This window comes from Eublepharis macularius, chromosome 6, assembly GCF_028583425.1.
Source record: "Eublepharis macularius isolate TG4126 chromosome 6, MPM_Emac_v1.0, whole genome shotgun sequence".
NCBI lineage: Eukaryota > Metazoa > Chordata > Lepidosauria > Squamata > Eublepharidae > Eublepharis > Eublepharis macularius.
The window spans coordinates 118,934,643-118,957,109 of record NC_072795.1 but is presented as its reverse complement, the minus strand read 5'-3'; the positions used below and the strand labels follow the sequence as shown (position 1 = coordinate 118,957,109).

Sequence of the window (22,467 nt, the reverse complement as noted above, 5' to 3'; positions counted from 1 at the left end):
TTTATTCATATACAGGTATTTAATCCCAGTTCTAAAATCCAGGGTAGGTCTGAAGTTGGCCATTGAAAAGTTTCTACCCAAGATAAAAGTTCTGCTAGGCATTGTAAAAAAAAAAAATCAGTGATGATGAGTCAGTGTATTGTTTACATACACTGAGATCAGGAATCCTGAGGTGTGAAAAGTAAAGTAGTCATATACCAGTTATACAATATACCCATCTGTTTGTGCTCTAGCTGTGGTCAGTAGAAATTATCCTTCAGTTTTAACTAGGCACTGAGGTCATTCCATCTTCTTTCTCTATCTTTCCTTTCCATTTAGAAAATAAACATGGATACTGCTGCTAAAGTTTTCAACTGCTCAAGTGATATCACAGTGATAATTTAGATGTGTGCTGAACCCTTTTCTTTTTATTGAGTACATGTGGTTGTTCGTGTTTTGCCATATCTGCCTTTTGGATCAATTGACTTACTTTTTACAGATTTATACTTGCTTTAATAGGGAAGGAGAACTTTGCCCCACAACTTGAGTTATGTATCTTTCAAAACACTCTGAGAGCCACTTTCAATGTGTTATATAAATGTCAAATTATGCAAATCAAAACCACCCATGTTTCCAGTGTTTATTTTCCTGATTATATGCTTTACCTTATGAACAACTTGTGGCATTTCAGGATTCATCTAGACTAAAACAAGAAAGCCTTATTTGCCAATTATGGTTTTCCATATTCCAAACACTGTAACATTTCTTCTTTCTGTAAATTATAGATGTGACCTTTACATTCAAGAATTTGCCTCTTTTCTTTCTAAAAATATTAAATTAATTATCTAGGCCAGTTGCTTCAGAGAAGACAAAAAAGTTAGGAAAGACAATCATTCTAAATGTTGCACAACTGTGATACAAACAGAACGAGCAGTGTTGTGTGTAGTATTTCCAAAGTGCTCAATGTATAATTTTCATAGCTGTAGTGTTTTCAAGAGTGTTGATGAACCGCTGGGCAACTGTAGATCATTCTTATTGTGAAACAGTTATTAGTTACTTATCCTTTGAAAGCTACACTTTAAAGTGTGTGTGTTTGTGTGTGTGTGTGTGTGTGTGTTTGAGAGAGAGAGAGAGAGAGAGAGAGGGAGAGAGAGAAGCATGCAGTCATCCCTCATGCAATGTTAACAGTCAGTAACAGACCTTTTTTTAAAAAAAGGTTAACAAAGACTGGCTGTTTGAGAGAGAGTGATTTATCAAAGCATTCATCGAGCAAAATAAATGTTTGGCATATTTACTAAGGATCGACTGGAAAAATGTATCGGCCATGTGCCCTTTCTTTCCTTCAAAAGTACCCTGATTAGTTTGTTTTAATCTAGTGTTCTTTGCATTTCAGGGATGGGTCTGTTGCTCAGGAAACTGTTCAATCCCCTCTAGCAGTATTTGAATTAAATACTTTAAAAAAAAATGAAGCGATTGTGCAGAATTAATGCCACGATCTAATACTACATGTCTACAGTCTTTTTTTAGGTCTATATAAACAACAAAACAGAGAAATGAAACTAGATGCAGGTTAAGACTTCATCTTCTCGATGTGTTCGTTCATTTATTAAAGTTTATTCAAAGGGGGGGGGGGTCCAACGTCTTTTTCTATATCACAGATTTTTATGGACTCCCATTCACCCTAGTCTCATATAATGCTGAGCCTGTGGACATATCAAGCTGTTTTAAACTTATGAACAAAGCTGACTGATAGTGATTTCTCTTGAAGGCCTTTTAACAAGTTAAAACTTGTCCTCTCATGCTCAGTTATTTATTTGCACAATTTCATAGCTGCTTTTCAAAAATGTCCAAATAGTTTAAAACCTACCAAATATGTAAACCCTCCTGCTTCTCTGGTCCCGCCCAGTGTAAACTAGATTTAAGTTTAGTAGCCTGTAGCTCTGAGAATCATTCTTTCTTATCAGTTAGTGACTTCACCTTCCATACTGAACATAGATTCCCGCCCCTCCAATCTGCATAACTTTAACTCAACACTAGAGGGCAACTGAGTTTTCTTTCAAGGAATAAATCTGCTTGATTTAATAATAGCAACTAAGTGTTTAAAACATGGCAAAGATTGATTTTCTTTCCCTGCCTTTTTAAAATTAATATACATGTAACTTCTAGGGCTTTGTTGACATCAAGTAATAAACCAACGAAAGGGCATGGGAAGGAACTATACAGACAGCAATGGAGAAAAACTGTTTTTGCCCAAATAAGGCTTCTTTTCTTGGCTTCCTCATATGTTAGATAATGATCAACTGACAATTGGTCATGAGTTAATAATGCTGGATGCTGAAATATGCATGCCATGTGGCAGAAACACTGTTCTGCCACTGAGTACAAACACTGTTAATAGTTACACAGCAGAAAAAAAAAACATGAGGAAATGTTTACAACATTAAATGGCACATCAGCTAAATGTAACCTTGTTTCCTAAGAATTGATATTGACCCCCAACCCACCCAAAGCCTAGATAAACCATTAACAGATGAAATCTCAGCTATTAAGGTAACAGCCAAATTCTGTGCTCAGGCAATGAAACTGCACTATTATCTAATGTCTGTCCTAGAACTGATTATGTTCTGTTTCAGCTCTGATTATGTTCATTCTTCGGCTCTGTATTTGATCCTTGTTAATGCTATGTCTTTGTAAAATTCTATGACATTGTTTATGGAAATGTCCTAGACACTGTACGGAAATGTCCTTGATACTGATTGTACTAATCTTATCCTATGTAATCCGCCTTGAGTCTCAGTGAGAAAGATGGACTATAAATGACGTACATACATACATACATACATACATTTCAGTCCGGTTCACTTAAGCCCTGATTCAGATCACATTGTTTTTAGGTCTCTAGAACCAAATTTTAAAATGGTTATCTAGGATGCTATTTTGTATTTTTTAATACTCTTTTTTTAATTCTATGATGTAATTTTATCTAGGTATCCTGATATTTGTATATTATAAACCAAAGTGTCTTGGTTTCTTTTAACCTGTATACCAGATAATGTTTTGTTTTATAAGCTTGAATCTGATCATGGACCGTAATAAAATTTACTACTACGATGACCCCCCCCCCAAATTATTGCATAACTATCTGCTTCTTAATATACCATGGTACGTAAAGAACAATCTTTTTTAAAAAAATTGCTTATAGATTTTTTATTTTATTTTGTGGTGCTGATGCTATAAAACTGCAATTTACAACTTTTGTCCTAAATAGGGGGGGGGGATGCTGTGAAGGGGGGGCGGTCTTTTCAGCAACTTCTGTCTAGTAATATTGGTCTTTGCCCTTACAATATTTTCCTATGCTTAAAGACCTGGTGTTAGCATGTTACATGTTTCATATAATTTTGAGCCAAAGGATTGTAGTACATTTTTGCTCTTTTTATATTCTATCTCAGATAAATCCTTGCAGCAGGGAGGAAATAAGTCAATAGTTAAAGAAAAAAATAAGGGAGGGGCAAATGCTTTGCATAGAAGAGAGAGACCCCAGGTTCAATGGCCAGCACCTCTAGTTAAACATCTCAGGAAATGGGAGCAGGAAAACTTACCTTTAGCCTTGGGAAAGGCTGTGGTCATCTGCAGGGGCTAGTCTTTGGATGCTCTTGCCGCCTGAGACTAGGTGTGTGGCTACCCAAGAAAGGACCTTCTCGGTCATGGCACCAAAATTATGGAATTACCTCCCCAGGGAGATCCGTTCTCTTCTTTTACTGTCTTCTGCCAGAGGATTCTGTTTTGTCTGGTGTTCCCTCACTGACCCTCTTTCCTGGTATCTGACAAAGAGAGCTTGACACTCAGAAGTTTATACTCTGGAAATTGTGTTGATCCCTAAGGTGCTACTGAAATCAAATCTTGCTGTCCTTCCTGCATGTATGCATTTTAACTGTGTATGTGTTTTAAACGTATGTCAGGGTTCCCCAGTCTTTCTCAGCTAGAGTTGCCGTGTCTCCTGCTACAGCAGATGTCCCACCAGCAACTCATTGACCCCAGTGCTGCTCACTAGGATGGGGGGGGGGCTAAGGGGGAAACTGCTGTCACATCAATGATCTAACATCATATCTAGTTTGGACCCAGAAGTGACATTACACTGCTTTAAGATTCAGCAGAAACTCCATGGTAAACTGAAGAGTTGTGGTATGACATCACTTGTGGGTTCAACCTGGAAATCACAACACACCAGTGACATGCTGGCACGCCTCCACATCTCCACCCCCAAGTCCTTTGCTGGGTGCCAGCCACTGGCTGGCAACTTGACTGAGAGCCAAGCTACAAGTGACGCCTGACACAGGTTGGACACTTGTCAGCTTCCCTCCAGTTTTGATGGGACATGTAGGCATCCTGGTCTTGCAGCTGTAATGGAGAGTCAAGCTGCAAGACCAGGACGCCTACATTTCCCATCAAAACTTGAGGGAAGCTGACAAGTGTCCAACCTGTGTCAGGTGTTACTTGTAGCTTGGCTGTGAGCCAACAGGCACTTTGGTGGCAGGCACCAGTACCAAATGGCTGCCAGAGGAGGCAGAGGCAAACACACATACCCACAAAAGAGGAAAGGGGGTGGGCAACTCCATCCCATTCCTTCTGCCCATCATTTGGCTGGTTTGCTTGCATAGATGTCCTTTTTTGCCTTCCTTATTTCATACTCCAGGGTCTGTACAGCTCTAGCATCTTTTAATAGGATCTTCTGTTAGGGAGAGGGAGAAGGCTTTCCTTTGTGTGTTTGGGGATCTGCTTCTAGCTTTGAACAACAGCTTCAGAGCCTGTTGAGAGTTGGATGTATTATACTAGCTGCCAACTGGAGCTTCTGAATGTGGGGGCTGAAAGCCATTCTTAACTTTTCCAAGTGAAATGTTCTTTAATAAGCAAGGATCATATACTCCAGTAAGATCCCAGGCAGGTCCTGCCCCCTCTCCCGCTTCCATTATTCACATAGGAAGTTTCCTTGGAAATGTTTATTCAACTTTAGTCTCTGATTTAGTGACGGAGCTTAGCCATCTGCTTAATTTTTAAGTGCAGGCATATTCAAATGAATGACGCTATTAATATCCTCCGTTTCACATAACCTCTAACAGTTGTTTGGATGAAAATAGGTACGCTTGGTGGATATGACACTCCACGTAGTGGCATAGAAAGTCTAGTATGATCTTTTTCTTTTCCATAGAGTGGGGAGGGTGGTACCTTGTGTCTGACAAATGCTTCTAAAATTTGTCTTTTCCTGCCACCTATAGAGCACACATTTTACATTTAGACACCCACAAGTAAATTAATTTAAGATTGTCCTATACCGATACTTGGAATGTAATCAACAAGCTAATGGGTACTTCATGAATTTACATGTAGGAGGTACCAAGTTGTGGCTCAGCCTTCACCTGGTGTGTGTCCATTTTCGACCATAGAATAAAATCAGTACTGAGAGGAGACTGCTTCTTTTGTAAAAAGAGACCGAAACAGAGGATCATTTTAAAGTAGGAGCTAAGAAAGGATGCTGAGCAGCTCCCCCAGACCCAGACACCTTATTCTGGAGTAGTCCCACTGAAATTGGTAGTATCGCTCGAGAGAAAATAAGTAAAAGATTGCAGCCACTCTCTTTTGCAAGGATAGCAATATTAAAGAGAATTTAGAAATGTATTCCGGCAGGTGCAGTTTTAAATTCACGGCAGCATGTCCCCCGTAGATATGGTCTTTTGATATACAAACATGGCAAAATGAAGTAGTTATTCAAATAGAGGCTCAAAATCTGTGTACCAAAATCAGGGCAGAGTTGGTAGAGTTGGAGTCGGTCTCTTTACACATTACACATATTTGAGTTTGGTTTGGGGGTTTAACTAGGGTTGCCAGATGGTCTCTGCAAAAATACTAAACACAGGGGGGCAGAACTCATATGAGGATTGAGGAATGATTGTTGTGCTGGCGTAAAGCGTGCGTGTGCTCATGGCCCCAGGCTGTGATGTCATTGTGCCACCTGCAGTTATCGATGCCAATGGGCAGGGTCCTTGCTGGACTGGCCCCGAGGAAAGGAGGCAGGAAGAGGTCCTCCCACATACAACTTCTGAAGCCGTGTCTAGAGAAGCCACTGCGAGGGCTCAACAGAGCCTTTGGCATCCAGAGGCATACTTATTTATTTATTATTTATTTATTATATTTTTAACTTGTCCTCTCCGCAAGTGGGCTCAGGGTGAGGTACAACATTGGTTAAAATACAACATAACATCCATAATCACAGCATAAAAACAGCAAGTAATACAACCATCCCTAGACGGGCAATCCTGCATGCCTGCCCGTCAACATACAAAAAAGGGGGTAGTAGCGGACAGATAGAATACTGTACCCCTTTACAAGACAGCCAGCAGTGGACTCTCCATACTTGGACAGCAGGCAGCTCCTTGGGTGACCAGGCTGCACTCTCGGCCTCTTCTCTCTCACAAGGCTGTTGCAAGGAGGTAGGGATGCCAGACCCTGGTTGGGGGCGGGGATCCCCTGCCCCCCCACCCCCGCTTACCTGGCCAGCTGGGGAGCGCACCTTCTGTGTGCACTCCCCTGTGGCGCTGCGTGCTCCCATGTGCTGCAGCTGCCTGGATTGGGCTCATTTTGGCTCAGATCAGGCCCAGATTGGGGCCGCTACGGAGCACAGGAGCACTCCTGCCCTCCACAGTGGTCCAAAACATGCCTGTTTCAGCCCAGATCAGGCTTGTTTCAGGCCCGTTTTCGCACAGATTGGGCCTATTTTGAGCCACTGCGGAGCACTCCTGCGCTCTGCAGTGGCCCATTTTTGCTTGGATTGCGCCCATTTTGGGCCGCTGAGGAGCGCAGGAGCGCTCCCATGCTCCACAGCAGCTCAAAACGGGCCCAATCCATGCCAAAATGGGCCCAAAACGAGCTCAATCTGGACCAAAACAAGCACATTTTGGACCGCTGTGGAGAGCAGGCGTGCTCCTGCGCTCCACAGCATTCCCAAACTGGGCTCCTGTGGAGCGTGGGCATACTCCCAGAGGCTGTGTGATGACGTCACTTCCTTGAAATGACATTTCTCGGTTTCAATCACTCCTAGCAAATTCAAACTGCAGACAACTGCCATTTTCCTTCCCCCCCTTCTTGCAGGCTGGAGATTCCCCCCCCCCCCACACACACACTTGTAGAGTAGAAAATCCTTGACTTTTTCAGGAGCCCCTAGAAGTCACACTCCCCTTCTGCACAGGCCTCTCTTGCAGCCAGCTGCTTGCTTGCAAAGGTTGTAATTGAGCTTGCTGAGCTGAGCTATGCTTTGCACTGGCTGAGCTATGCTTTGCAGAAGGTTGATTCATTGCAGAGAGCTGGTCGTTTAGCAACAGTTCTGGGACTTGTAAATTAGGTTCTTGCACTTGATCAGGTCTGCAATTGCTCAAGTCTTTGCAAACAGTCTGCTTTTCTTCTATGGTTGTCCCTTCCTCTGCCCACTCAGGTCATTGCAAGGGAGGAGCCAGATGTCCTGTATTTTTACTCAATTTCATCGGGGCAGTCCAAGAAAATACGGGACTGTCCAGGTGAAAACCAGACCCCCGGCAACCCTATGTTTAACGTGTGATTGGAAGCTAACCTTTAAAATGGGGGAGAATGCAAATCATCTGTGCAAGAGGGAAGGTAGGAGGAGATTCTTTATCCTCTCCTTTCCACATCAAGTGCTTTAACTATCAGAGAAAAGCCAGGGGGGAAGGTCTATTTGCCTTACTTCCTAGTTCCATGCATCTGCCCAGTGTGATTATGCTTGGCAGACCCATGGAACTATCAGCAAAGCAAATAGCACTCTCCCCCACGGCCTTTCTCTGTTAGTTAAAGGGCATGGGGTGGGAAGAAGAGGATGAAAGGGCACCTCTTGCTGCCACACATGCATGGGAAGAGATCCTCTCCCCCTGTTTTAAAGGTAAGCATCCATTCATATGTTAAAGATGAGGCGGTTTGGAGTTTCCTCCAAACCAAACTCACGTTTGTGTAACATGTAAAGAGAGGCCCTTGTTGTTAGGATACAATGGAACTGGGCAGAACCACTTCCCTGAACATCCACAAGGGAAGGGTAAAATAAAAATGTGACAGACAGACAAATAGTAACTCAGCAGAACTGAAACAGATGCAGAAAATAAAGGTGTGTTTTCTCTGTTGATTTTGCCTCTGTTGATTAAAACTGGCCCGACCAATGGATCAACTAAACCTTCAGTTGGCCAATCTGCTAGTTAAACAGCTTCATTCTTGCAGCCCAAGCAAAAAGGCCATCAGCCAGGGAGAAGGACGCGAAGGAATAGTTGTAACACCAAAAATAGCAATAGAGTTCATAATTTTCTGGAATAAAGATTGGGAAGGGACAAATCTAAATATACCACTTCGTTTATTTTTATGCATCAATGCTCCAGGAGGTCAGGAGGCAAAATGGAATGCATTTAAGCATTTTTTTTTAAGCTGTGCTATATCTATTTTGGATCTTTATGTGTGGCATCAATTTAGCAGCTCACTGCTAAATTGGGAGTTGCCTCTTGTGATCTTAACTTTAATTGTAACCTGGTTTTGAACTTTCCATGCTACTAGCCCAGAGGGAAATCACTGGAATGCTGTATGTTTTAACCCTGAGGACTGAAACCTCTGAGAGTTTGGTTGTTTTCAAGCAGCCACCCAGCATCACCCGAGGAATAGAGCACATACATCTGTGAGCATGGAGGTGTCACCTATTGGGACAAACCCAGCACTTCTTGCGGAACCAGCATTCCAATACAAGGGGACAAATCCCCCCACAAATCCAGAATATGCTTGAGGACTGGTCTGAAGAAGGAGTCTCCATGACCTTGATGCAGTTCGCCTCCCCACTCTGGTGGTGGAGTCTCAAAGGCGTTTAAGAAAGGTGGGAGACTTCCAGTATCTCCACAAGTTCAACTCGGCAACCGCTCCGCATTCTACAGAGATTTCAAAATAAACAGCCCCTGCCCACAGGCACACAAGCCAGTTGAAAGGAGAGAAGCAAATGATTATACATGAAGGTGGCCAGGTGGGCTCCCTCATTTCCTCCATTTAATGAAGGCTTCGGCTACTGTTATTAAGTCATTCAGCTTTTTCATCAGTCACAATTTGTCATCCTTGCTCTGTTGCTTTCCATCCGTTCAACCCCCGCCCCCCACTCCCGTAACACACTTAGTTTGGGAATAAATGCAAGAGTTTGAGATTCCTATAATGTTATGATCCAGAGACAAGGGAAGGATGGAGAATGGCTATTTCAGTCCATGACTGTCATACAAAAACAGGGTCCTTTTAAAAATATTCCCCAGAATCCCTACTACCTTAAAGCCGGAACAGAACAATATCGTCAGGAAATAACTTCAGTGATCAGAGGAGAGTGAAACAGGATGGCACTTTGCTGATTGCTTAATAGATTTGCTAATATAAAATAAGGGGGAAATGGTCCAGGTTGTCAAAGTTTACATACTCCATTTGTCCAGCAGCCAAAAGAGTCCAAAAGGACTCTAAACTGAGTCTGTGTAAAAGGTGCAGGTATGTCAAATGAAGTAATACATTCCATGCCCTTGGCTACAGCTCTGATTTTTGACAAAATGCCCAGGTAGCTAACTGGGTTTCAACTGTTTAATGCTTCCATTTAGCCCCCTGTCCATAACATATCTCTTGATAGATCAAGATGGGTAGCCATGTTAGTCTGTCTGTAGCAGTAGGAAAGAGCAAGAGTCCAGTAGCACCTATAAGACTAACAACATTTGTAGTAGGGTATGAGCTTTCATGAGCCACGTCTTGATGTCAGTCAAAAGGCACGCATTAAAAAAAAATCACCCAACCTATAGAAGGTTGCCCTTGACAGAAGACAAATCCTATATGATATCTTGGGATGTGCTTAGGGATCCCATTCCCCTTGTGGGGGTGGAGGATACCCCACTTTCATCCTCTACCCCTCCACTTACCTGGCTGGCGGGGGAGAAAGGCAGAGGAATGGCCCTCCCAAGCACGCTCCGGGGGCAGCACTACAACATTGCTGACATCACCTCGCCGCCCTGGGAACACTCCTGCACTTCACTGCAGGTCGATTTGGCCCCAAATGGGCCAAATTGGGCCAGTTTGATGCCCAAATTCGCCTGTTGGGTAGCTGGCACCCCCCTGCACCAGCGTGGTGATGTCATCACACAGCCACAGGGCTGCACACGCTATGCGCATGCGAGTAAAAAATAAAGAAGGCAAGGAGGGGGAGCCAAGTTCTCCCCCTCCGACCAGGACAGTAAGGGGCCCTGGCAAGCCTAGGTGTGCTGCAATTAAAAAAAAAATCAGCAGACATCTTTTCCCTGTCTTGATACGGTTCGTATGAGTGCTAGTGGTGAAGGTACAATCCTAAGCAAAGTTGCACACTTCAAGTCAGTGGGCTTAGAAGGGTGTAACTCTGTATATGGATTTTTGAGTACTGTATATGGAGAACTTTGAAGACTCAAAATGTAGTAGTATTGTTGTAAGCTGTAAAACTATCATAATGTGAAAAACTAATTAATTCTTGTAATGTTCATAGATTTGTCTGAATAGGTTAAAGCCTTCAGAGTTTAAATATGTTCACCCACGGACTTTAAATCCCATTTATATTCATTTTGTTCATAAAATAATAATTAAGATTGCACTAAAAATGCTTATCATAAGCTTATACTAGGCTGATCGACATTAGTCCACTGATTCCTCAACTTTTGTTATACGAAAACTCATGTTCTCGTGTCTTTGTTTTTTTGTTGGCCATCACGTGGGAAACAAAGGCCTCTGAATCCAAACGTGGCTGTTGAACTCGTTCTTTATGATCAAGATAATCTCCAAAAGCGCACGTTTATGCCGCTAGGAGTTTCTTGGTTTCCACCGCAGCCATCTGTAGTACTGAAATTATTTTTTAAGCTTTTCCAGTGAACTGAAAAGCAAGTTGCCTCTTCAGCATGCAGTTGAAACTACCAAGGAACTGATCTTTGGTTCTTTGGCATTGCCCTGTACCCTTTTTTTGGATTGCAGAGTCACATCAGAAATATTTCCATCAGTTTTCATGCATGATGGTTTTCCGCACAGGTATCTTTCTGTGTAGGAATATGACAGATAAACCCAGTGCTTTTTTTCTGGGGGTACGCAGGGGTACGCACACCCCTTAACATTTTGTGAATCTAACGGGAGAAAGTAAAAATTTTAAAATGTTGCAATTCCCGCTAAACCAACTCCGAACGTATTATGGATATTTATGTGATTTGTTAAATTTTATGTAGCGTATGTTGGCAACAAAGATGTTTCGTTATATTGAAACTCACTAGGAGCACTGTTCGTCTTACAAAAAATGGAACGTCTTTGAGCATCGAACACGCCACCGAGATCGCTGGCATAATCGGTGATCGTTAGGGTGCAGACAAATACAAACAAATCTTCTCTAAGCCACTTGGAGCTCTGGTCGTTGTAATCTAGCACTATGATTGGTCAGTCTTGTTGCTACCCCGATGGCAGCGACCAATTTGTTTATTTGTGTACGTTTTGTACAAAGAGTGCAAAGAGTTTATCTATACCGAAACTCTTTGGTTGTGCGCACGTGTCACTATAGAGGGGCTTGGTTGGCAATACCCATAATTCTCATCACTGACAGTCTTCTGACGTCATTTCCTTTCACAGTGTTTCCTGAGTCTCAGATGGAAGCGAGTGTTTAATCTGTGAAGTAGTGTGGTGTTTTACTGATGAAAGTTTGGCCTATAACCTCACTGAGTGGCAGTATTTCAATATGAGTAGGAAAATTACTATTTTACATCATCACAGCCAGCAAAGAAGTGTAAAGTGAATGATGACTCTGTAAAAACAAAAGATGCAACAATGATGTTGTGTGATACAGTGTCTGCTGTAGACCACGTGGAGAGTGGGCACACGGCCCCGTCTTCTGTTGACCATGTGAAGAGTGAACATGTTCTTGGTAATTTTGTCCATTGACTGCATTTATTTTTTCTGATTTGAACTATAAAATGGTGATTTTCTTGAGTCAAACTGAGAATACCCCTAAACATTTTTTTAGAAAAAAAGCGCTGGATAAACCTGAGTCACTTGAACACTCTATACACATGCAGGAAAATACACTCTTGTCTCATCAAGGCTCCAAGTCTCAGGCTTTGGCCCTAAGACTCAGGTTTTGGGAGTGGAGCGCAAGTGAACAGGGAGGAATACACGTGAGTCTGTTCACTTGCCTTTCAAGTGTCATTTGTTACTTGTAGCTTGGCCCTCAGATTCAGGGCCTTGAGGGGGGCAGTTTAAAATCTCAGAGCTGTCCTTCAGCCTACTCAGTGTCTTCTTTTAAGACTTCTGTGCCTGTTTAATTGTAGAAAATACTGTAAATTAAACATGGGAGGTAATAATCTGCTACTGAAAGCCAGGACCAATCAGGGGAGGGCCAGGAGGACCATTTGGCTTGGACCGCAAGGGGGTCTCAAATTTAGACATTTGTAAATGTTTGGCCTTCAGTAAGTTTCATAGCTTGTTTTTATAGACATTTTGGGTTTTCTTTTTTAATTGTTATTGCAAGTAGGGGTATCAAATGTTGGAAGTGGCCCGTGACTTTCTAGGCTTCTGAGGGGGTTGACTAACAGTTCAACTATACTTTATGTTTAACTCCTTTTTAAAAAAATGTTTGGTGATTATTCTTTGCAAAGCCTCATGATTGTGACTCTACACATTCACAGGTATCATATGGGTCAATTCCTAACGGTTTGCATGAACAGAACCATAGTTGGTGTTACATCATCAGGGTCCTTCCCATGGGTCTCAGGTTTGGTATGCTGGGAACCTGTCAATGCTGCCTGTGATTGTCACTCTTGCTGATGTACTCACAGTCTACATATATGTGGCTTTTAGGGATTCCAAGTCCTTTGGCAGAGCTGGGGGAATCCCCCGCTCTCACTCTTCGCTCCCTTTCACCCTGCCACCACTCACCTGGCTGATGGGGGGGGAGAGGTGGGAGAACAGGCTGGGCACACCTCAGGTGCACTCCCAGGGCAGTGCAATGACATCAGTTCCTGGAAGTTATGTAATCAGGGGTCATTTCATAGAAAAAGAGCTGGAGGAACTCATTAGCATATGCCACGCCTCTTGCCCTCACCAGAAGTGTGTCATTAGCATAACTGATTTGCATATGCCACACACCCCTGACATCACCTATTCTGGCTGTTTTGGACCCAATCCTGATCATTCAGGGCCGAAATTGGGCCCAAATGGCAAAAAGGGGCTGAAAATGACTGAAAAGGGGCCCAAAATGGTCAGAATCGGGCTGCTGATGAGCGGGAGAGTGATCCACCTCCCATCAGAGGCCCAATCCAGGCCATTTCGGCCCCAATCCAGGCCAAAATGGGCCCAAAATGGCCGAGAGTCGGGTGGGCGGGGCCACCTGACATGTGACCTCTTTGGGGAACTGCCGGAACTACGTTCTTGTGCATTCCCCCTCGAAATGAGCCCTGGATGTAATCGTGTTGGCATGGGAGTGCACGCACAAAGACATGATAAAAGGGGAGTGCTGGGTCCCCCCCCCCACACACACCAGGGAATAAGGGACCTGGCAACCCTAGTGTCTTTCCAATACGGAAATTATATCCATACAGCTTCTTATGAAGCACACCTCCAACCAAGAGGGCAAGAAAATTTGCTTAAATCAAAAGTTAGGGTTTCCTGTTATTCTAAATAGCCATGGAGCCAATGATGCTGCAGCCTTCTGCTAAGGAAACCAATATTATTTTAATGCAAGTACTTAAGTGTATTTTAAAAGGATATATGGCCAAAGGGGGGAAAATACACACATGCATTCTTCATATTTGAAAGAGTAGCTGTGTAGTTTGCACTCAGCTATGCATCCCCGAGTACAAAAAGTCAAATGAATGTCAGTCCTCAAAGGAAAGCAGCTCATAAACTACATAGGCTGCTGTAGCTGCCCTCAAGCCAATTAAGTTCCAGATGTGATGTTGACTGGGATGTGTAATTGAATTTAAAGGATTTTAATATTCAGCTTAGAGTAGTAGAGTATCTAATACACCACCCTTATTTGTTAGAGATTGTGTGTGTGTTTGGGGGGGGGTGTTGTTTCACATCTACTCCAACAAAGAAAAAAATAGCACAACTTAATTGTCTTCTGTTTCCTTTAAAAATCACACTCCCAGAGAAGCAGCATGGGACATTGTTTTTCAGTTCGACAGTGTGAGTTTTCGTACTGCTATCACTCTTTCCGAATACAGGAAATCTATGTCCCATTCTCTCACCACAAACACACACACACTTTTTTTTTTAAAAAAAGAAAGAATTTATCTTGGGAATTCATGACTGCGAATGGCGTTAAGTCTTTCTTTCTAAAATGGAAAGAGTTGTTAAGCTCAGATTGTCAGCAAGGGCTTGTGTGGTTCTTGATATTTGCAAAATTTCCATTTTACACTGTTTCACCTCACCCAGACTGACTTTAACACCAGGAAGTAGCTAGGTGGAAAAAATAAATCATTTTGTATTGTATCGAGAACAATTTGCTTTGCCAGTAATTAGCCATCAAGGGGGGGAGGAATCCTACTTTTCCATGTTTGGTTTTTTTAGATAGATTTTTAAAAAAAATCCTACTGTTGACAAAGAAATAGTGTCACAAAGGTCAGAATTAGGGACATAACAGGAAAAAAAACTGTGAAAGAGAAGAAGGATGTGTAAATCATATGGCTGTGTTTATCTGCTCAGTCATGCCAGTGGGGGATCAGTCGGAATGGTGCAAGGAGTGACGACAGAGCGGTGTATCATGGTGCCCTGTGTGTGTTTCAAAGCAAGAGTACTTGGATTACAAGTGAAAAGTAAAGTGCTACAGCGTTCAAACCATAGCTATTAATCTAGATGATGACTGACGATAAACTGACCCTTTATCTCCTTGCTGTTGTTGAACGGGATGTCACTGAACTTTATGAAATGGTAAACAGTACCTGGTTTATTTTGCAATGTATACAGGTGAGGGGTTTTTTTTCCCCTCCTGATTTATCGTGTTCTGCAGCACTCAGCAGCCAAAGTAACTTTCCCCACATTGAACCCCACCTGATAGCAGACTCAGGATCAAACTTTAATCAGTTTGCTCTGTTTTGTGCATTTATTTGTTGGGAGAGATTAATTGCTGTCACACATTCCTAAACTTGAATATCACTGGTAGTGCTGTCAGCCGAGTAAAAATTGGTGATTGATTGTTCGTCTTAAGCAATTCATTGATCAATTAGTTGATAAAATTTGGTGTAGGGACTCTAATCTGGAGAGCCGGGTTTGATTCCCCACTCCTCCACTTGAAGCCATCTGGGTGACCTTGGGCTAGTCACAGCTCTCTCAGAGCTCTCTCAGCCCCACCCACCTCACAGGGTGTTTTGTTGTGGGGATAATTATGGCATACTTTGCAAACCGCTCTGAGTGGGCATTAAGTTGTCCTGAAGGGTGGTATATAAATCGAATGTTGTTGTTGTTGTTGTTATAAAATACATGCCAGAATGCCAACTGAAGTGCCTCTTTTGAGCTCTTTGAAAGAAGTATGAGATATTTATAGCTGAATATGCAAAACTTAGTAAAATTGTTAGGCATTTCTCTGAGGTGGCTCCCACTTTGCGGAATGGCCTGCCTGAGGAGGTGAGGAAAGTTCCCACTCTTCTGGCTTTCCACAAACTATGCAAAACCAAATTATTCGGGAGAGGTTTTTTTACACAGGTAATAGGCCTGTGCTGTGAAAAAAAGATTCAGAGAGATGCTTGTCCTAAAGGGACTGTAGACTACACTATCTGTTGATGTAGGTATGCTCCTACTGGTTAGTTTCCACATCATTGAATATATCATATCAAATTGATTATGTTTTGTTTCAGCCCTGTTTCGGATCTATATTCAGATTTCTGCTACCCATACCCCATTGTATTATTTATTGAGGGTCTCTCAACCATTAATCATATTAATCCTATATTATGTAGCCTGCTTTGAATCTCTGTGAGAAAGGTGGATGATCAATCGATAGATGGATGGATGGATGTATTTTAGTTGTCTGTTGCGTAACAAAAACTGAAATTACTTCAAAAATAAACAAGTGTGACATTGCCTCAGTATTCAGGTCTGACTCCTAACTACATGTAATTCTGTTTCCGAGTTTACCTTGGGTCCTGTTAAACCAGATGATGAACTCTGGGAGATCTGGAAAAGAGCAAGAGTCCAGTAGCATCTATAAGACTAACAAAATTAGTGGTAGGGTATGAGCTTTCATGAGCCACAGCTTACTTCTTCAGATATCTGGACGCTTACTCTTTTACACTGCTGCAGACAGACTAACACAGCTACCCATCTTGATCTGGGAGATCTGTGTTTGAATCTCCCAGTAATTTTTGAAACTCAGTTTTCAGGTACATGGGGACCTGATTTGGATCAGGACCATGGTGTACATGAACAGTAGGTTTGAGCCTGCCCCCATGCTCTTTTCATGGTCTGAAGCCCCTTTTTGCCCCAGGAGGAGACTTATGTGTAACCCTTTAGTATATACAAGTTTCCACAGCAGGGCAAACTGTGACTCCTGAGGGCCATTCCAACTGAAAATTAAGTTTCAGTAATCAATGGGAGCTTTGAATACAGAATTAGCAGTGCAAGTCTGGTTTGTGGACCCAAGGTGAACCCAGAAATGGTGCAACAGGTAATTAGCCCCTCAGTACAACTGAATAAAATTTGCACTCACTGATGAATCAACTAAAGCCATTAAAAGTAACAGCTCTCTGATTATTACCTTGTTATATTTAATCTGTTTCTTTGCTGTCCCATTCTGCAGAATATTGGGGGGGGGGGCGTGATATTATCTGTGAATATTTTCACAGATAAGAAAATGGAACGTGTGTCTCTTTTATATACATGCTTAATTACCAAACCAAAGTGAGACATTGTATAACAAGGTCTTGGCCTGCTATAGGGCTGGACTTTATACTACATAACCCTGGACCCAGCATTTGCTTTGCTTTCCTCTCCAATTAGTTTTGGTTTCAGCTCCCTTGCTGAGGAGCAGAAGCAAAGGAAGGAAGGAGGGTGCGAAATCAAGCTTGGCGACAAAAGTCTAAGCGCTTAACAACAGTCCTTCTCCCACACTGCATATCATTATGGACTTATCTCTCAGCATATGGGCCCAGGGAACAGATGGAAATATTGCAGCCAGAGCTAGCCCAACCATTAGGCAAACACTGGTGATCGCCTAGAGCACCAGAGTAGGCACCAGTGTAAGAGATATTTTTAAAAAAGCAGCGCTGAGCTGCTCCTTGGCATCATCTCCAGGCTCCTTGGCTGCCCTTATTCTTGCACTGCCAAGGGGATACCATCACCTGTGTGCCCAATGGGGCCAGCAGGAGCATGGGGGAGGGAAAGAGGGGGCAACATGGTCACAGTTCCTGGCTGTACCTGCCCAGTAGCTGAGCATTGCCATGGCAGCATTTTACGGGTGTTGGCAGCCCAGGCAACGCTTGCTGCTCTCCCTGTGGGGTGCTTGAGTGGCAATCTGGAGATACACCAGACAGCTTCCCCTCTCCTCTTCCCTGGCTGTTTATGAGAGGCAGGCAAAAGGAGGTGCATGCCCTAAAGGGATCTCTGCCTCCTCTTAGATGGAGCAAGTTATGTGGGAAGAGAGGGAAGGACTTGGCTGCCATCTGGGCCAGCCTACTGTCTGGGCTGGTTCAACACCTCCAACAAGAGGTCCCTGTCTGTGGTGGCAATCTAGGAAGCTCCACCTCCAATGACATGGGCTTCATTGGCTGGTCATCTGGAACGACTGCCACCCTCATTGCAAACTGTGGCCATGTCGTCATAGTGAGAGGGCCATACTTTCTAGCTGGCTGGTAAGTCTGGGGGCACCTCCATCTTCTTTTGCCTTTCTGGCACCCCTGAAATACTGGCACCCTACGTCATCTTTATGAACAGTCTGGCCCTGCTAACTTTTCTCTGTATTGAATGGGGAGCCACCAAGGTGATAGTTCACTTACGACCAAAGGGCCAAACTAGACAAGACGCTCTTCATGTAGGGTTACCAGCTCCAGGTTGAGAAATTCCTGGAGATTTGGGGGGTGGAGCCTGGAGAGGGTGGGGTTTGGGGAGGGAAGGGGCCTCAGCTGGGGATAATGCCATAGAGTCCACCCTGCAAAGCAGCCATTTTCTTCAGGGAAACTGATCTCTGTTAGTGGGAGATCAGTTGTAATTCTGGGAGATCTCCAGCCACCACCTGGAGGCTGGCAACTCTTTATCTTCATGTCCTCCCTGAGGAGGCCACATGGTTGCCACTGCCATTTCAAAATCATTTAAAAATGCCATAAGGGCGTGATCCTGATGAGTCTCTTAGCATAGTAGGCAGAGGAACTCTCCAACCTCCACCTTATCAAGTGCTGAAACACAAACACAAACACACATCCTGTGACTGTTCCTGCACTTGAAAAGCAGCATGGAGGGAAGCAAGACTGCCATGCTTTTTAAAATGACTTAAAAAAATTTCACAGCCACGAGGACATTGTCACATCTAGTTCGGCCCTGATATCCTTTCAGTAAAGTTGCTGCGGGTTGAGCCTGGGACGTTCTGTGCACAAAGATGCGCTACTGCTGTGGCATGGCCTGTTCTATGAATCTGGCAAATTTGACCAACCACCGATTAAGCTCTGCTCCACTTCTTTACTCGGGTTTGCCTTTTTATGCTGCCTTTTCTATGAAGAGCTCGTAGATCTGTGCATGTTGATAGGGATGTTCATTTCTGACATTCCCTGAGAACCAGTCTAGTCAGACAAATTTCAGAGTGCAATTCAGCCAATAACAATTTGACAATTCAACATTCTGAACGCTCTTCATGACTAATAGCTTTTGTTAGGGGTGATATTTTTTTACTCAATAAGCCATCAAACGTTTTTGGATCTGAGAACATTGTAGTGTCATCATGAATACTATGAATTGATCAGCTTTTCACATTTCTAGTCAAGTGAAATGTAACTCATCTATAAACCATATCTGCGGTAGCTGAGGGAATCTTTTTCAGTGAAAAGGGAAGCATTGTGTCAATCTCAGGCTACCTCCTGCTTTTATTTTAACGTATGGGATATGATATGGGGTAAAAAAGTTGTAGACGTGGCTTTTTTTCAGCTGGAACACGGTGAAACAGAGTTCCGGCACCTCTTGAAAATGGTCATGTGGTTGGTGGCCCCGCCCCCTGATCTCGAGACAGAGGGGCGTTTAGATTGCCCTTCACTCCTGCTCAGCTGCACAGATAGCAATCTAAAATCCCTTCTGTCTGGTGATCAGGGGTGGGGCCACTGACCATGTGACCATTTTCACCTAGGGTGATTTAAACTTTTAAAAACTTCTCCCTTGTTCCAACTGACCCAAAGTGACCTTGTGGGGTCCTGAGTTCCACCACCTCTTTTCCCAGAAAAAAAGCCCTGGCTATACATGATGTAATCTTGGAACATTCTAGGAGACCGATGTATTGTCAGAGGCTTTCACGGCCGGAGAACGATGGCTGTTGTGGGTTTTCCGGGCTGTACTGCCGTGGTCTTGGCATTGTAGTTCCTGACGTTTCGCCAGCATTGCTACACCTCTGAAGATGCCAGCCACAGCTGCTGGCGAAACGTCAGGAACTGCAATGCCAAGACCACGGCAGTACAGCCCGGAAAACCCACAACAGCCATTCTAGGAGACCACTTCCTGTTCTAATTCCTCAGCAACTGGGGGGGGGGAATAGGAAATTCTCTATCGCCACCCCCTGCTTTTCTACCCTAGTAAAAGCCCTGAATAGAGGTGAGATTCTTATTCCTAGAATTTGCCCCTTTCTGCCTTTTGGGCTAATCCTGGGCATTCGAGCGACTTCAGATGGTTTTGCCAGAAGCGAATTTGCCCCCCATGCGCTCGACGGCCGTCCTGAAGGTTTTAGTGCCGGCTCCAGGCTTGAATCAATCGGGGAACCACGTCGGATTTTTCAGCCCTTCTCGAAGACAGATCGTCTTGACCCCTTCTCCTTTTCGGCCGGCTCTTCAAAGGCGGGGGGGGGGGGGCGCTGGCTGCGCGGAGCCGGCTTGCGCTTTCCGGCCGGGGTCGGGCGAGGAGGTCATGCGCCACAAAACAATTGGGATGAAATCATGAGCTCCGTTGGTAAGGCCAGGCGCGGGCTTCTTGGCAGCGCGTCAGCGGGAGCCGGAGCGCCCGAGTCCTGCGAGCCCAGCCCACCCTCGCTTCTGCTCGAGTCACTCATCTGTGTGTTTATATGAGTAGCGGAGCGGCTGCGGGGAGCGGGGGGGAGTTGTAAGCGCCGAGCAAACACTCGGCGCGTTCATTCTGTGGGAGCCTGACAGACACACCGACTCCAGACTTCCCGGGCTTTCGAGCGCGCGCGCTCACACGCTGGAACATTCATGAGGCGGGAGACCCAGCAGGCAGATGTTTGTCGACTGGAATGGGTAATAATTTCTGTCACGACTTTTGATTGTTTTGTGTGTGCGCGCGCCCGCGCGTGCCTGTTTCAGAGGCGCTTTTTTCCTTCCCTTCTCCTTTTCGCATGCCGGCCTCAGATGACAATCTCTGCCTCTGCAACACTTATTTATCTTCTAGGAAACGTTTGAGCTGGAAGCCCGAAACGTTTCAGGGGTGGGTGGCGGCAGGAGAGGACTTCGGGTTTTTCTAAAGAGAGGGCGCTGGGGTTGTGTTTTTTCGGCTTTCTCTCCAGCCACTGCCCGCAGGAAACGGTGATTTCAGAGCCCATCAGTATTACATTAGAGCAGCCCTGCGTCTGAGATCTAATTAAAATCGAAAATGTCCTGAAACCACTTGTGTGACAAATGTAAGATTAGAAACAATTAGAAGCCACTCAAGAGGGTTGTGGTGTTTAGATTTCTGGCATTATTATAAACGTTTCTAGAAGTAATGAAAACAGTGGTTACTTATGGGGGGGGGATAGCAAGTTAGCAGCACTATAATCAAAGTTAATGATGGTTTATCATTTTGAATGTCGTTACAGTCTGCTGGCTGAGGTAGATTTTAGTTTGAAAGCGCATGTAGGTCACTTTTCATACTAAGCAAAACAGCCACTTCATTCTTTTCCCCCCATAGGTTTCTCATAATTGGCGTTGTGGGAATGGTAATAATAATAATATAATTATAATAATAATACCTGAAAGCTAAGTTTTAGCTTTCCTTCTGTGACCCATATATTTTGACTTTCAAATCAGAACTCCGAATGGTCAGATTGTCTGTACTGTGGGATCTTAGACCTTTGTTAATGAAAGCTTTGAAGCCTTGCACGCATACATTAATATGGTAAACTGTGGGCCTTTTTGCCTCATGCCTCACCCAGTGAGTTTGTACAGTATGGGAACGCCAATTATTTTATTTCCTGAACTGTATCTTGAAATAGTCGCTTTTGTGCCTAAGATCTTTGCTGCAGATAAACATTGCCTAATCAAATACCTGATATCTGAGGTAATGGCCAGAAGAGGGATTCAGTTAATTTTGCAGAACAAAATACAGATCTGTCTAAAGATGCTCACGCAATTTGCTGTACTGTTTTGTGAGAGCAATTTCTGCCGCCTCAATATTATTTTGGATTTTTGTTAGATGTAAACGGCAACAGACTATCTTTGGGGAGAATATTATATAGACTTATATGACTTAGAAGCAGCACAGCTACTGGGAATAACAACATTCTTTATCAAAAGGGAAGAAGGAAACGTTACATATATTAGTTTTACAGGAGATTGCCCCACTGTTGGAAAAGGGCCTTTGTAAGAAATCATGCTGAGATCCTTGCCTGTTTTGGTTTCAGCTCCAAATCTTAAAGGCAGACCACGCAAAAAGAAGCCATGTCCACAGAGACGAGATTCGCTCAATGGCATTAAAGATTCCAACAATAATTGTGACAGCAAAGCTGTTGCCAAGGTAAGTCACTCATTTGTTTGAATCAAACTTCGTCATAGATAAATTTTTGCTTTTGCTTTCCAGCAAAGCATTACAAACCAGGAACTGTTCCTTTTTGTGTGGAAATTAATGCAGGTTCTTGTACTTGTTGACATTTTTTTTCTTTTTATGAATTTCAGGCTGCTTCAGTTTAAGATATTAGCAGCCCTCTCAACTGACAGGCAGGTTGTGATAGTCTTGTTGGAAACAGGGTCTGTGTGTAAAGTTTTGCTTGAGAACTAATTTGAAGCTGGTTAACACCCACCCATAATTTCCACCAGTATCTACACAGGAAAAATAAACCACTCTTCTCGCACTCCTAAATATAAATAGATAAGAAATGTGAACCTTCTTTGAGTAACAGATTCCAATACACTTATTATTTAAAAAAGCTTTTTTAGAAGAGTGCCGAGGTTCATTTGTTCTTTTTTTTTTAATGGAAATGCACAGTGAAAGTTTTGTTCTGGACCAGATTTTCTAAATACATTCTGTTGTGTTCAAAGAGACCCT

General features: G+C 43.5%; 1 protein-coding gene across 2 annotated transcripts in view; it reads left to right on the top strand.

Moving 5' to 3' along the window:
* The window catches only part of ARID5B (AT-rich interaction domain 5B), a 258,476-nt gene that overhangs the window by 163,561 nt on the left and 72,448 nt on the right, over window positions 1-22,467 (top strand). Inside the window, exons 1-2 of one of the 2 annotated variants that reach the window (XM_054982620.1) lie at window positions 20,359-20,465; window positions 21,827-21,939. In XM_054982620.1, coding sequence (XP_054838595.1) covers window positions 20,462-20,465; window positions 21,827-21,939 — 117 coding nt within the window. In that variant the 5' untranslated portion in view covers window positions 20,359-20,461. Of the gene's footprint in view, window positions 1-20,358; window positions 20,466-21,826; window positions 21,940-22,467 lie in introns of those variants that run through there. The other variant, XM_054982619.1, reaches the window with a different exon arrangement.